This window comes from Balaenoptera ricei, chromosome X (genome assembly GCF_028023285.1).
Source record: "Balaenoptera ricei isolate mBalRic1 chromosome X, mBalRic1.hap2, whole genome shotgun sequence".
In the NCBI taxonomy this organism is placed as follows: domain Eukaryota; kingdom Metazoa; phylum Chordata; class Mammalia; order Artiodactyla; family Balaenopteridae; genus Balaenoptera; species Balaenoptera ricei.
The window spans coordinates 13,772,072-13,785,562 of NC_082660.1; the positions used below are offsets into that span (position 1 = coordinate 13,772,072).

The window sequence follows — 13,491 nt, forward strand, 5'->3', positions numbered from 1 at the left end:
AAAAGGCAATGTAAAAATTAAAGATTTGCTTCCAGTAGACTATTTTTCAAAGATGAGCACAATATATTAAAGAGCTGGTAAAAGACTTATTTATAAGCCATAGTGTATCACCATTTCCATATTTCGATGGGAAAATTTAGCAATTCGATTCTATCCATGAAAGTGCATTGGAAAAATTCTGGTATTCTATTACGGTAGTTTTAAATGCTTACTGAAATTCTGTCCTCAAGATTTAGCTTCTCCAAACTCATCATATACCACATGAAAAAGGGATTTTAAAACAGCAATTTTTAAAACAAATAGCAATTGACTTCAAAGCATCAGTATCCCGGACTCTGAAATTGGCGTAAGAAAATTTTCATTGATTCCAGTCTTGGGTAAAGTCACTATTAAACAGACAGTAGATGAAAAGCAGGGCCTCCACTAGCCCACGGGAAGACTTGGTGAAACTGAGGCCAAAAAGAAAGTGAGCAATAAGCCACCTGCACAACAGCACCGTGAAGAAGGATATAGATGAAGACTTGGGGCTTCCCTGGTGGCGCAGTGGTTAAGAATCCCCTGCCAATGCAGGGGACACAGGTTCGAGCCCTGGTCCGGGAAGATTTCACATGCCGCAGAGCAACTAAGCCCACACGCCACAACTACTGAAGCCCATGCGTCACAACTACTGAAGCCTGCGTGCCTAGAGCCCAAGCTCTGCAACAAGAGAAGCCACCGCAGTGAGAAGCCCACACGCCACAATGAAGAGTAGCCCCTGCTCACCACAACTAGAGAAAGCCTGGGGGCAGCAACGAAGACCCAACACAGCCAAAAAAAAAAATTTTAAGTAATTAATTAATTTTTTAAAAATGTGTATAGATGAAGACTTAATCACACGACCGGCAACTGCGTTGACTACTGGGCGTGCCTCAGGGTCTCCAGCGTTACTTGAGGGCATCGATTGGGAGTCCAATGTCCTAAAGCCACCTTGTCAGAACTGAACCTCTCCCTGATTAAGGAAATTCTATCATTTACTTCTATAGCTAAATGTTCACAGCATAAAAAGAAGGTTGGCTAGCTTCTGAACCTAATCAGAAGCCTTTTATAGTCTCATTTATGTCTCCCTCATAAGGTACCTAAGTGTGATCGGAAAGATCTCTAACTTTAAGGACAAAAGAGCAAAATGATGAAATTGCAATATTTTCGTGTTTCCCAAATTCCATTTCCAGTTCAAATTCTACTTTCTCATGTTTATCAGGAATTGTCAATCCATGGAAAAGTCTTTGTACTTTGATCATCTTAACTTCTGCCAAATACGGGAAGATCTCTGAAATCTCTCTAGTTAATTCAGGCCAAATCCAGTTTGGCAATACTCCAGGTATACGGCAAAGGTCTTGAAATTTTAGATTCCTAAATTTTAAAATTTTAGATTCCTATTATGTTCCTAGAAGAAAAAGAAAAGCTGTAGATCATGTCTTCAAAAACATTTTTTTTTTGATTTAATGCAATTATAATAAAAATGCCAACAGATTTTTTTTAACTTGCCAGTGAAACTAAAGTTAATTTGGAAGAAAAACAGGTGTGATTACCAAAACAAAACACATGAAAAATAAATAAAAATAAAAGCCCTTAAAAAATAACAGTGAGTAAAGGAAGATTAAAATATATATGTGTTGGGCTTCCCTGGTGGCGCAGTGGTTGAGAATCTGCCTGCCAATGCAGGGGACACGGGCTTGAGCCCTGGTCTGGGAAGATCCCACATCCCGCGGAGCAACTGGGCCCGTGAGCCACAATTACTGAGCCTGCGCGTCTGGAGCCTGTGCTCCGCAACAAGAGAGGCCGCGATAGTGAGAGGCCCGCGCACCGCGATGAAGAGTGGCCCCCGCTTGCCACAACTAGAGAAAGCCCTCGCACAGAAACGAAGACCCAACACAGCCAAAAATAAAATAAATTAATTAATTAATTAAAATATATATATATGTGTGTTAAAAAAATAAATAAAATAAAATTCAAAAAAATGTGTATATATTTATATATTTCAGTATATACAAATATGGAGTAAGACAACATGAACAAATACTACACAAAACCAAAATACCCCAAAAAGTCCCTATTACATAAAGGAATTTAATACATGACTAAAAAAACCAAAGACATCATTACAAATCAAAGTAGGTAAAATACACAGAAATAAACTTCAAAGAAATGTGTAGGACCTATATGAAGAAAACTTTAAAACTTTACTTCAGAGACATAAAAGAAGGTATGGATAAAATGAAAGCCACTTATAAAGTTCCTGAATAGGCCAGTCAATATTTTCAGTGTTCAATTCTTCCCCAAATAAATTCATAAATTTAAAGAGTGATTTCTCATAAACTTTGATAAAAGGACTCTTTAGTTAATCTTGAAGACAACTAACATTTTGAGGTTTAAAAAAGGAGAAAAGGAATAATGAGAAAAGTCCTGATAATAAAAAGCTGCAGCTATTAAAATGGTAGGCAGGAATAAACAAAGAGATCTGGAACAGACCAGAATACAAAGACAGAAATTTAGTATATACTGAAAGGTGGTATTTCAAGTCAGTGGAGAAAGGATGCAATCTTTGATAATTGCGATTAGGAATAGTGGCTAATCAGAAAAAAATTTAGAGAAAAAATTATGTTACATCCTCATCTCCCACCAAATTAAATTCCAGATGTATTAACAATATTAAAGTAAAAGCAAATGGTGGTGATCATTTAAAAATGTACAGAAACATCAAATCACTATATTGTGCACCAAGAACACAGTGTTGTAGGTCAATTATACTTCAAAATCAAACTCATAGAAAAAGAGATCAGATTTGTGGTTACCAGAGGAGAGGGGTGGGGTGAGGGGAATTGGATGAAGGTGGTCAAAAGGTACAAACTTCCAGTTATAAGATAAGTAAGTACTAGGGATGTAATGTACAGCAAGATAAATATAATTAACACTGCTCTATGTTATACATGAAAGTTAAGGGAGTAAATCCTAAGAGTTTTCATCACAGGGGAAACAATTTTTTCCTACTTCTTTAATTTTGCATCTATACGAGACGATGGATGTTCAACTAAGCTTATTGTGATAATCCTTCCATGATGTATGTAAGTCAAATCATTATGCAGTACACCTTAAACTTATACAGTGCTGTATTTCAACTATACCTCAATAAAACTGGAAGAAAAAAAATAAAGTAAAACCAAATGAAACTCTAAAAGAGCCAGAAGAAAATATAGATGAATATTTAAATATTCCTGGGATGGAGAAGCTTACAGGTGACATCAAAGGCAGAAACCATAAAAGAAACAGCTGATACATTTAGTCACACAAATGGTAAAATGAAATTTATCAGCAGCAGAAGTAATATTAAGACAAACTGCAAACAGAGTAAAAATATATACATGTGGTAAGTATAGGTTAATATACTCTGCACAAAGTATTCTTGAAAATCATTTTTCAAAATCCAAAGGAAAATTGGCATAACACATGGCGTTAGTCAGTTCTGCTGCCTACCAAACAACCTTAAAATCTCAGCGACTTAGAAAACATTTACTTATTTCTCCCTCATGTTACGTAGGGGTTGTGGGTCAGTTGTGAGTCTACCCTGTGTCTTCTTATTCCAGGACCTGGGTTGAAGGAGAAATCCCTATATGGGGCATGCAGCTCTCACAGCAGAGGGCAGAAAGACAGAGACTGAGCCAAATCATGCCATTGCATTGAAAAGTTCTGCTTCAACAAGGCATATTTCATATTCACTAATATCCCACAGAGCAAAACAAATCACACGGCCAAATAAGGTGACTGACCTCTCTGGTTTGCCCAGGAGTAAAAGGGTTCCCAGGATTCAGGACTTTCAGTTTCAAAACCAGGAAAGTTCCAAACAAACCAGGAAGAGTTAACCATCCTACATGGCCAAAGGCCAAAGTCAATGGGGCAGGGAAATTTACTCCACCCAGTAAGTTGGGTGACAGTTTCAAACAAATATACAATCTACCATAGACTTGAATAAGCCATTCCACCGACAAAATGAAAATCAAAGAAATCTAAATTAACATAATGAGATACCCGGGAATTCTCTGCCGGTCCAGTGGTTAGGGCTCCACGCTTCCACTGCAGGGGGCACAGGTTCGATCCCTGGTTATCCCTTTTTTTGGTTGTTTGGTATACTGTCAGGTTAGTAAAGTTTAAAAAGAATAGTATTCAGCAAAGGTATAAAGAAAACTGAAAAACCTGAAAAACATACCTACCCACCAAATCAGAAATTCTGTACCTAGGCATTTATGTTAAAAAAATAAATTTTAAAGTTTCCCTTCACAGTGTTGTTTATAATATCAATAAATTGGAAATGATTTCCTATTATTGTATAGATTCTGTGCAGCCTTTAGAAGTATAGAATCTATTAAAATGTCTACAGTAGATTAAGTTTTAAAATTAGATTGAAAAATAGTATGACTAGGGGAGAGATAAATTGGGAGTTTAGGATTAACAGATACCTACTACTATATATAAAATAGACAACAAGGACCTACTGTATAGAATAGGGAACTATATTCAATATCTTGTAATAACCTATAATGGAAAGGAATCTGAAAAAGAATATATATATGTATAACTGAATCACTTTGCTGTACACCTGAAACATTGTAAATCAACTATACTTCAATTTAAAAAATAGTATGACTAAGATTCAGTTCATTTAAAGTTCAAAAATAAGCAAAACTGATCTATGATGTTAGAAGACAGGATAGTGGTTACCTTGGTCATTTCAGATGGGGAGAGACTGGAAGGGGCATAAAGGGAGTTTCTGTTTCTTGAGCTGGAGGCTGATTACACATTATGTTCATTTCATCTACTGGTACTTATGATTTATATACTTTCTTGCTTGTATGTAAAAAGTTTAAGAAGAAAGTATATAAGGGCTAGTGCCTTTTTTAAGATAATTAGTATAGGGAATTCCCTGGCGGTCCAGTGATTAGGACTCTGCGCTTCCACTGCAGGGGGCACAGGTTTGATCTCTGGTCAGGGAACTAAGATCCCACAAGCCATGTGGCATGGCCAAAAAAATAATAATAATAAATAAATAAATAAAAAGAATTAGTATTTACACCAAAATTTCAACATTAACAATAATTGTTCCAAGTGGTGGGAAACGGACGATTTTTATTTTCTTCAGGTCATTCTATATTGTCAATATATTCTATATTGTCTGAGTTTTTCTCTTAACAATGAAATGTTGAGAAATATATTACCTTTATGATAAAATAAAACAAAACATAATCCATACTACAAAAGGTATAGTGAGAATGGTATCCTCACACACTGTTTTCCAAAAGGGTGGACTAATTTAGAATGTCATCAGCAATCGGAAAAATGTATCAATAACCATGAGAACATTCACAGATCCAAAATGTATGACCCAGCAGCTCTACTTCTGGAACTCTATCCTAAAGAAATTACCCAAAATACAAGAAAGAACCTCAATTTAACCCAGTGCTTTATAGGGGGGAAGTGGTCCTCCCTCATACCGTGCTCATAAGGTGAAAAAGTGCCCGCATCGATGTTTATATAGGGGTCGATTTTGATGGCAGTAACTCGGAGTCCACATGATTTTAGAATCGTCCCAATGCTGCTTGCTATGATCCCTTTACCGATGCCCGAGATGACCCCACCAGTGACCAAGATGTACTTCATTGGCAGAGGAGTGGCTGAGTGCCAGCACCCAGATAGAATCTGAAAGGTAATGAAATTAAGGGTCAGGGAAGAGAAACATGTTCTTAAACCAGTAAAGTGGAGAGTGTGTTGGACCAGAATTTCAAAAGCACACAGCACTTTTTCCAAGTATTTGAAACAAAGTCTTATCGTCTAGGTTTTTCTTTCTTGTCGACATGCAGGAAGCTCTGGATACAGCAAAATGTCTGGCTCCATTACCCTGATTTTACATTTACTCCAACTCTGTCGTGTGACAAACTTCATCATAAGAAGCCAAAATTCTCTGGGATTCAGAAGCATGGTAAAATTTTTAAGAGATCAGGCTGTGGAGTCAGATCTGTACAAGCTATACCTGGGCGAGTTACTAATCCTTTCTGTACCTGTTTCTTCATCTGTGAAATGGAATAAAAAGTACCAATCCCTTGGAATATTATTCAGCACTAAAAAGAAATGAGCTACCAATCCATGAAAAGACATGGAGGAAACTTAAGTGCATGCTACTAAGTGAAAGAAGCCCATCTGAAAAGGCACATACTGCATGATTCCAACTATATGACATTCTGGAAAAGACAAAACTATGACGACAGTAAAATGATCAGTGGTTTTCAAAGGTTAGTGGGGGAGGGAAAGATGAATAGGTGGAGCACAGAGGAATTTTAGGGCAGTGAAACTATTCTGTATGATTCTATAATGGTGGATACAGGTCATTATACATTTGTCCAAACTCACAGAATGTATAACACCAAGAGTGAACTCTAATGTAACCTATGGACTTGGAATGATAATGATGTGTAGCTTCACTGACTGTAACAAATGTACCTCTCTGGTTCAGGATGTTGATAATGAGGAACGCTGTGGGCATGGGGCAGTGGGTGTGTGGAAACTCAGTACTTTCTGCTCAGTTTTGCTGTGAACCTAAAATTGCTCTAAAAATAGCCTATTTGGGGGGACTTCCCTCGTGGTACAGTGGTTAAGAATCCGCCTGCCAATGCACAGGACACGAGTTCAATCCCTGGTCCGGGAAGATCCCACATGCCGCGGAGCAACTAAGCCCATGCACCACAACTACTGAGCCTGTGCTCTAGAGCCCACAAGCCACAACTACTGAGCCTGCATGCCACAACTCCTGAAGCCCACGCGCCTAGAGTCTGTGCTCTGCAACAAGAGAATCCACCGCAATGAGAAGCCCGCGCACCGCAACGAAGAGCAGCCCCCGCTCGCCGCAACTAGAGAAAGCCCAAGCACAGCAACAAAGACCCAACGCAGCCAAAAATAAACAAATTTTTTTTTAATTTAAAAAAATAAAATAAAATAAAAATAGTCTATTTTTTAAATCAATATTCAAATATGCCAACATTTTAAAAAATCTTGGGACTTCCCTGGTCTTCAGTGGTTAAGACTGTGCTCTCAATGCAGGGGGCCCAGGTTCAATCCCTGGTCGGGGATCACACGTGCCGCAACTAAGACCCGATGCAGCCAAATAAATAAATATTTTAAAAATAAAATTAAATTAAAAATCTTGCAGATGGTTGTGAGGATTAAATGAGCTAAGGTATATATCAGAGGTCAGGAAACCAGGGCCCACAGGTCACATCTGGCCCACTGTCTGTTTTTGTATGGTCGCCAAGCTAAGAATGTTTTACATTTTAAATGACTGAGAAAAGATCAAAAGAATATTTCATGACACATTAAAATTGTATGAAACTCAAACTTCAGTGTCCATAAATCAAGTTTTATTAGCGCACAGCCATGCCCATTATTTACATATTGTCTCTGGTGGCTTTCTGGCTACAATGGCAGAGCTGAGTAGCTGGGAAAACAGAGACCTCTGGCCCACAAAGCCTGAAATATTTACTATCTTTTATAGAAAATGTTTGCTGATACCTGGCTTAGAGGGGGTCAAAATTGACCCCTATATTAACATACAGTAAGAACTTAGTAAAAGTTAGCTACTAATGTCACTATTAATAACAATAAATATATCCTCCTTAACTATGCATGTGGAACACTGAATCTCTTCCTTACCCATCCATTTCACCATGCAGAAATATTCAAGCAGAAAAAAAAAAAAAGAAAATATTATGTCATAAAGAAATTTTATTTGACTTTCCTGCTGCTGTCTGATTCAAACCCTTTTGTTTTAGAGGCAGACAGGAAGCCCAAGAGCTACCTGGGTTACTCTACTCTGAGAACTATTGTTTTCCCCTTGAGCCTGGGCAGGGGCCTTCTGCCCTTGCCATTTCACCGAGCACGTGAAAGTGAGCCTTAACGGCATTATTCGTGTGGTCCTGAGAGGCAAACAAACGGCCAACTAAGACTATTAATATAAAATCGCAACTACAAGAAAAGAGAGTAACAAAAGCTAATAACTAGAAATCCCACTTTCTATTGTAATTCACAAATGTTTTTAAATACCTGGAAATCAAGCTCAAATGCAATCAGGTAGGAATGATTTCAGCTACCCGCTTATCCTATCTGCCTGTCTTCCCCAAAGGAATGCCTATTCTGATTTTGTAGTTTCCTCTACTTTCAAAACCAACTAGCTTAACTTAAAAGGTGTAGAGCCCTTTCACTTCAGAGCTGTGAGTTCAATTTGAATTAGCTGACCACCGTCAAGGCGAGCAAACTGAAGCCATCCAAAATATACAAACCCCATCCCAAATGGCTTCCTTAAGTCCCTAGGCCTGCCTTTCTCTACACAATACAGTTGATCATGTTCAATGTCACCGTTCCTCTTTACTAGCCACCTGGCCATCCACTCACCTGAGCTAGATTTAGCCTAAAAGATTTTCAGTCCAAACCCAGAATGCTCCTCCTATAGATCCAAAATGTATCTGAATATTCATCTCTTGCCACTTCTACTAGCCGAGGTAGTCGTTAGAGTGGGAATTTCATCACAGTCTTCCCTTACTCATCCCACTGTTGATTTTTTTCTATTTTGATAAGTGCCCCTCCTCTGGAGTCAGACAGCCTGAGCTCAAGTGCTAACTGTCACTTAATAGCTATGACCCTGGGCAACTTCAACTTTTCTAAACCTCAATTTTCTCCACCTGTGCAGTACACAGAACTAATACCAGTGCCAGCCTTATAGAGCTGCGTGGGTATTTACAAAGAGAGCGCCCAAGTGCTAAGTCAAGGTTAGCTCTTATATTTCAGAGCCCTCTACTCACTGATTCAGTCAGCTCATAAACGTTTATGGAATAGGCAGAGGAGGAAAATCTGCCACAGCAAAATGTGCCTCTTTGGCATGAGCATTAATTTAGTTTGATTATTTTTAAGAAACAGAAGACTCAGGAAGTCCTTTCTTATTGCCCCCTTTGCTGCCTAAAGAATTTAGATAAAGGGCCTGTTCCTGGCATAGAGCTATCACCAGAGATATCTTCAGAGAATATGAGCTAGATGTGGTCGGGGAAGTTCTTAGAGATCAGAGCCCACTCTGTGTCCCACTGTCTCTGCCTGACCCAGCAAACATTTGTTTACCAAAATATTTGCCTTTCCATCTCCATGTTAATTGCCTTCTTCCCTTTTTTTTTTTTTTAACTATTCATTTATTTAGTTTTCGCTGCAGTTGGGTCTTCATTGCTGTGCGCGGGCTTTTCTCTAGTTGCGGCGAGCGGGGGCTACTCTTTGTTGCAGTGCGCAGGCTTCTTTTGTTGTGGAGCTCGGGCTCTAGGAGCGTGGGCTCAGTAGTTGTGCCTCGCGGGCTCTAGAGCGCAAGCTCAGTAGTTGGAGCGCACGGGCTTAGTTGCTCCGCAGCATGTGGGATCTTCCCGGACCAGGGCTCAAACCCGTGTGCCCTGCATTGGCAGGCGGATTCTTAACCACTGCGCCACCAGGGAAGCCCTGCCCTCTTCCCTTTTGAAGTCCCAAACCACCACCCGCAACATCTTCTTTTGTCTTGAGCTGAAGATGGTATTTAAGGCAAGGGTTTCAACCATTTTAGCAAGTGACTAAATTTTCCTCGGTCTCTCCCATGTATACACGTTATTAAACTTTTATTTGATTTTCTCCTGTTAATCTGTCTCATGTCAACTTAATTCTTAGACCAGCCAGAAGAACCTAGAAGGGTAGAAGGAAATTTTCTTCCTCCCAGACAATTATATGCTTGACGTGTTCCCAGGTCCTGGGGGTATGGGGGTGAACAAAAAGTCAAGGTCCCTGTCCTCTTGGTCTTCACCTTTCCTGTTGGATAAAGGGGCAAATAAGCTGTTCTGTAACTACCTTGTTCTGGCACTGTCACACTATTAAAATGACTTCCCATTTGTAAAAGTTAGCAAAATGGAAAAATGCCATAGAAAACTGGAGAGTATTTATGAGAAGGCACATTATGTGGTTGTCAAAAAGCCTAAGAATCTTTCATATAAGGTATGCTTATGTTACACAACAGAGCAGGATATAAAATTAAATATATTATTATCTCAACTGTTTTTTTTTAAATTAAGACTGGTCAAATTACACCAAAATGCTACATTTTTATATTTAGGTGGTTGGGTTGCAAGCAATTATTACTTTTCCATATTTTCCAAAGCACAAGATACCTTTTTAAGCACATCAGATATTTTACAAAGTCCTTTTTGAAAATGTAACAATATCAAGGAGACACCTAGTCCTTTCTATTTTAAGCAAACAAGTAAGTTTGAAGCAAAATTTTAAAACAACAGGAAAAGCAGGTTCTTCAAGCTACTTCTAGAATCAGGATTTTTTTTCTCTTGTGAAGACCATTATTTACATTTACTCTTATATGCAGTGAGCAGACCCAATTGTCTGTAAAATAGGCATGTGTAGGGCTGTCCACTGTCCAATAAAAACATTAAAAAAAATTACACTGTGTAATTTTAAATTTTCCAGTAGCCATATAAAAAGTAAAAAGAAACAGATTAAGTTCATTTTAATAATATCTTATTTAACCCAATGTATCCAAAATACTATCATTCAACACATAATCAATGTAAGAATATTTTGGTGAGATAATTTACATCACTTTTTTTTTTTTTTGTAATGTCTTCCGAAATTAGGTGTGCCTACGCACAGCACATCTCAATTCACACTGGACAGTGCAGGCCTAGAGCAACTAAAAACAGAAGCACCAAGAGATACCTTCTCAATGACGGCCATTTAAAAAGTAGTCAAAAACAAAAGAGTACTTACTGCATGAGCCCACTTTATGAAGTTCTAGAACAGGCAAAACTAAGCTCTGATGGAAATCAAGGGGTGAGGCGGTTGTGGATCGACCGGAGAGGAGCACGAGGGAACTTTCTGGAGTGATGAAAATGGTCTATGTCTACGTTGGGGTAGTGGTTACACTGGTGTATAATTTGTCAAAATCCCCGATCTGCACGCTTAAAATGGGGGCATTTTACTGAACGTAAATTAGACATCAAATGTGGAGAAACTGTTGCAGAAAGAAAGCTATGTTGTAGCAGCAGCGGACTCGGGCTCAGAGCGCCCCAACCAGCTCCGACCCGGGAAACGCGAGGGTCGCCGTTTAACTAGTGCCCCGGGCGGGGGAGGAGACAGAAAGGCCATCTCACGCCGCGCGGGGCTGCACTTCCGCCAACGCCGTCTCGGGGCTCCTGGGGCCCGGGAGCAACCGGGCGGGGGCCGCGGCGGGCCCCAGCGCCCGGTTCCGAGGCGGGGTGCGCGCCGAAGCGCCGCTCGCGGACGCGGCGCTCCAGAGCCCGGGCCGCGGGCCGCCGCAGGGCGGGCTCCCAGGGCCCCGGCCCTGCCCCGCCGCTATCTGCCCGCGGGCAGAGAGCACAGGGTGCGGGGACGCGTGCGGCGGCCGCCCTCCGAGGGGACAAAGGCTCCCGGTCCCATGAGCGCGCCGGGCTGGGGGCGCGGGCTGGCGGGCGGCCCCGGCGCTGAGGCCCAGGCGGGGAGTTACCTGTGCTTTGGCGGCGGCGGTGGCGCGGAGGGTGGCCGGTGGAGCCGGCGAGCTCCGCTTCGAGGCCCGCCCGCGCTCACCTGTCGGGCTGGGGAGGGGTCCGCCGCCAGCGGTGTCCCGAGTCGCCCCCGTGTCCCTCCCGCCGCCCGCGCGGGCCTCGGGGTGCATGGCGCCCTCCTCGCCCACCTCCCCCTCTCCTGCCGCCGCGGGCCCCACTGACTCACGCCGGTGAGCTCGGGGTTGGCACCCGGGTTTGTGCAACGCTCCGAAACAAGCGCCCCTCAAGTGACTCCTCAGGCGTTGGTGGCTTCCCGTCACCCTCCGCCCTGGACTCACTTGGCCCCAGGCCTGGCTCAGCCCGGGGACTGCTCCTCCCCTCCGCGGCTTGCTGAGCACCGGCACCTCGGAGACTCGGGTGAACGCCAGGTCCCGGCGCCCCGGCCCCTCGGCACGCCCAGACCCTGCTCGGGTCCTCGCGTCCCGCTCTCGGCGCCGGAAAGAGCTTCTCTGGGTCACGGAGAGCAACTGCAGGAGCGCGGAGCAGAGGACGACGATCAGATGGGATGCCGGCCTTTGAGGGGCTCACAATCTGGGGGGAGGGCTACACCTTTATTGGAATCAGTAAGGTTCCTGGAACAGTACGCGTGTAGCAAAAATTAAAATTTAAAATGCGAGGGGCAGGAGGACGACAATCAGGACTTCGCCGAGTGACTTTTTAAAGAGTATTTGGAGGACGGTTAGCGCCTTGGTGCCAGGAAAGGACACAGGAGGTTATTAAGGCGAAGGGAAGAACATAAACCACTGAAGGAGAGAGGATCTAACTAGGGACAATAGGAGGGTTTGGAATCAGACGGAAGGGTTAGGAAAGTGGTGAAAATTTTGAATGACCAGGTGAGTCACTAGAGGGCCGAGTGGGGAGAGCGTCATTGAAGACCCAGTGGAGTCTAGAAACCATCATTGTGTAATGAGCTCCAGCTACAGTTGTGCAAGATGTCTATAGGTCGGTATATAAATATTGATAAAACCAGAGTTTGCTGGTTGAGTAGAGTAGAAGGATGAGAGTGAGGAAGTTAAGGGCACTTAAAGAATGTGATGGTAGTGACGCACCAGGGCTCTAGTCCCCAGAGGAAAGGGAGGGAGAGGAGCAGGGAGCGGATAGACTGGAAGAGAGAAAAGAGATGGACCAAAAGATGAGGGCCTGTGGGAATGAAGGAACTGAGGAGTTGTCACCACAGTGTGGGTGTCGGCGATGTCAAAGGGGAAGCAATTCCAGGAGATGATCCAGTTTAGGGTCTGACTCTGGAACGGAGTCAAGTGAGATGGGCGTCACTGGAATTGGGTCTAACGCCCACCAGGCCAGTGTGGGGGACACTGAAGGCCCCCGGAAGGATGGCGGAAATTGGAGGAGTCAATTGAGGCCAAGGAACCAAGTCTCCAGTGAATGTGGAGGAGCAACCCCGAAGCTAGTAAATGACAGCAACAAAGAAGGGTAGAGGGATGTCTGGCAAAATTCGATCAGTTTCAAAACAAAAGGGAGTTTCTCCTTATCAAGAATGACAGAGCAGTGCCATGGAAGAAGCAGTAAGGAGCTGAGGATGGTGATGTCAACTTCTGGGAAAATGAGCAGAGGCTCCACTCAGCAGGAATGGTAGGGGAGACCCAAGTCTCCATGGAGGCCAAGAAATGATTTTTTTTTTTTTTTTTTTAAAGCAAAAGCACCTTGTAAAAAGGCTGGAAGCACAGAGGGCTTTGTTGTGAAACAAGTCTTCCAGAGGACCCAGTGGAAAGAATGCTTGTGAAACAGGTTGACATGGACGGTGATACTTAATACCCGCCACATATGTAAGGCTTCCCTCCAATTTCGGTACTTTGTTTCCTTTTTACAACCAGGACAGCTATTA

The 13,491-nt window shown here is 42.3% G+C and overlaps 1 protein-coding gene across 9 annotated transcripts in view; it reads right to left on the minus strand.

Moving 5' to 3' along the window:
- Window positions 1-12,054, minus strand: part of CTPS2 (CTP synthase 2) — a 117,862-nt gene extending 105,808 nt beyond the window's left edge. The window contains exons 1-2 of one of the 9 annotated variants that reach the window (XM_059910926.1): window positions 11,927-12,054; window positions 10,855-10,962 (exon numbers count right to left, since the gene is read on the minus strand). Coding sequence is in view for 5 of the 9 variants with exons in the window: in XM_059910917.1 (XP_059766900.1) it covers window positions 5,523-5,727; window positions 11,591-11,758 (373 nt within the window). In the remaining 4 variants the exon portion in view is untranslated. Of the gene's footprint in view, window positions 1-5,522; window positions 5,728-10,854; window positions 10,963-11,590; window positions 11,759-11,814 lie in introns of those variants that run through there. The other 8 variants (XM_059910923.1, XM_059910921.1, XM_059910918.1 and 5 more) reach the window with 8 other exon arrangements.
- Window positions 12,055-13,491: the final 1,437 nt, after the last annotated feature.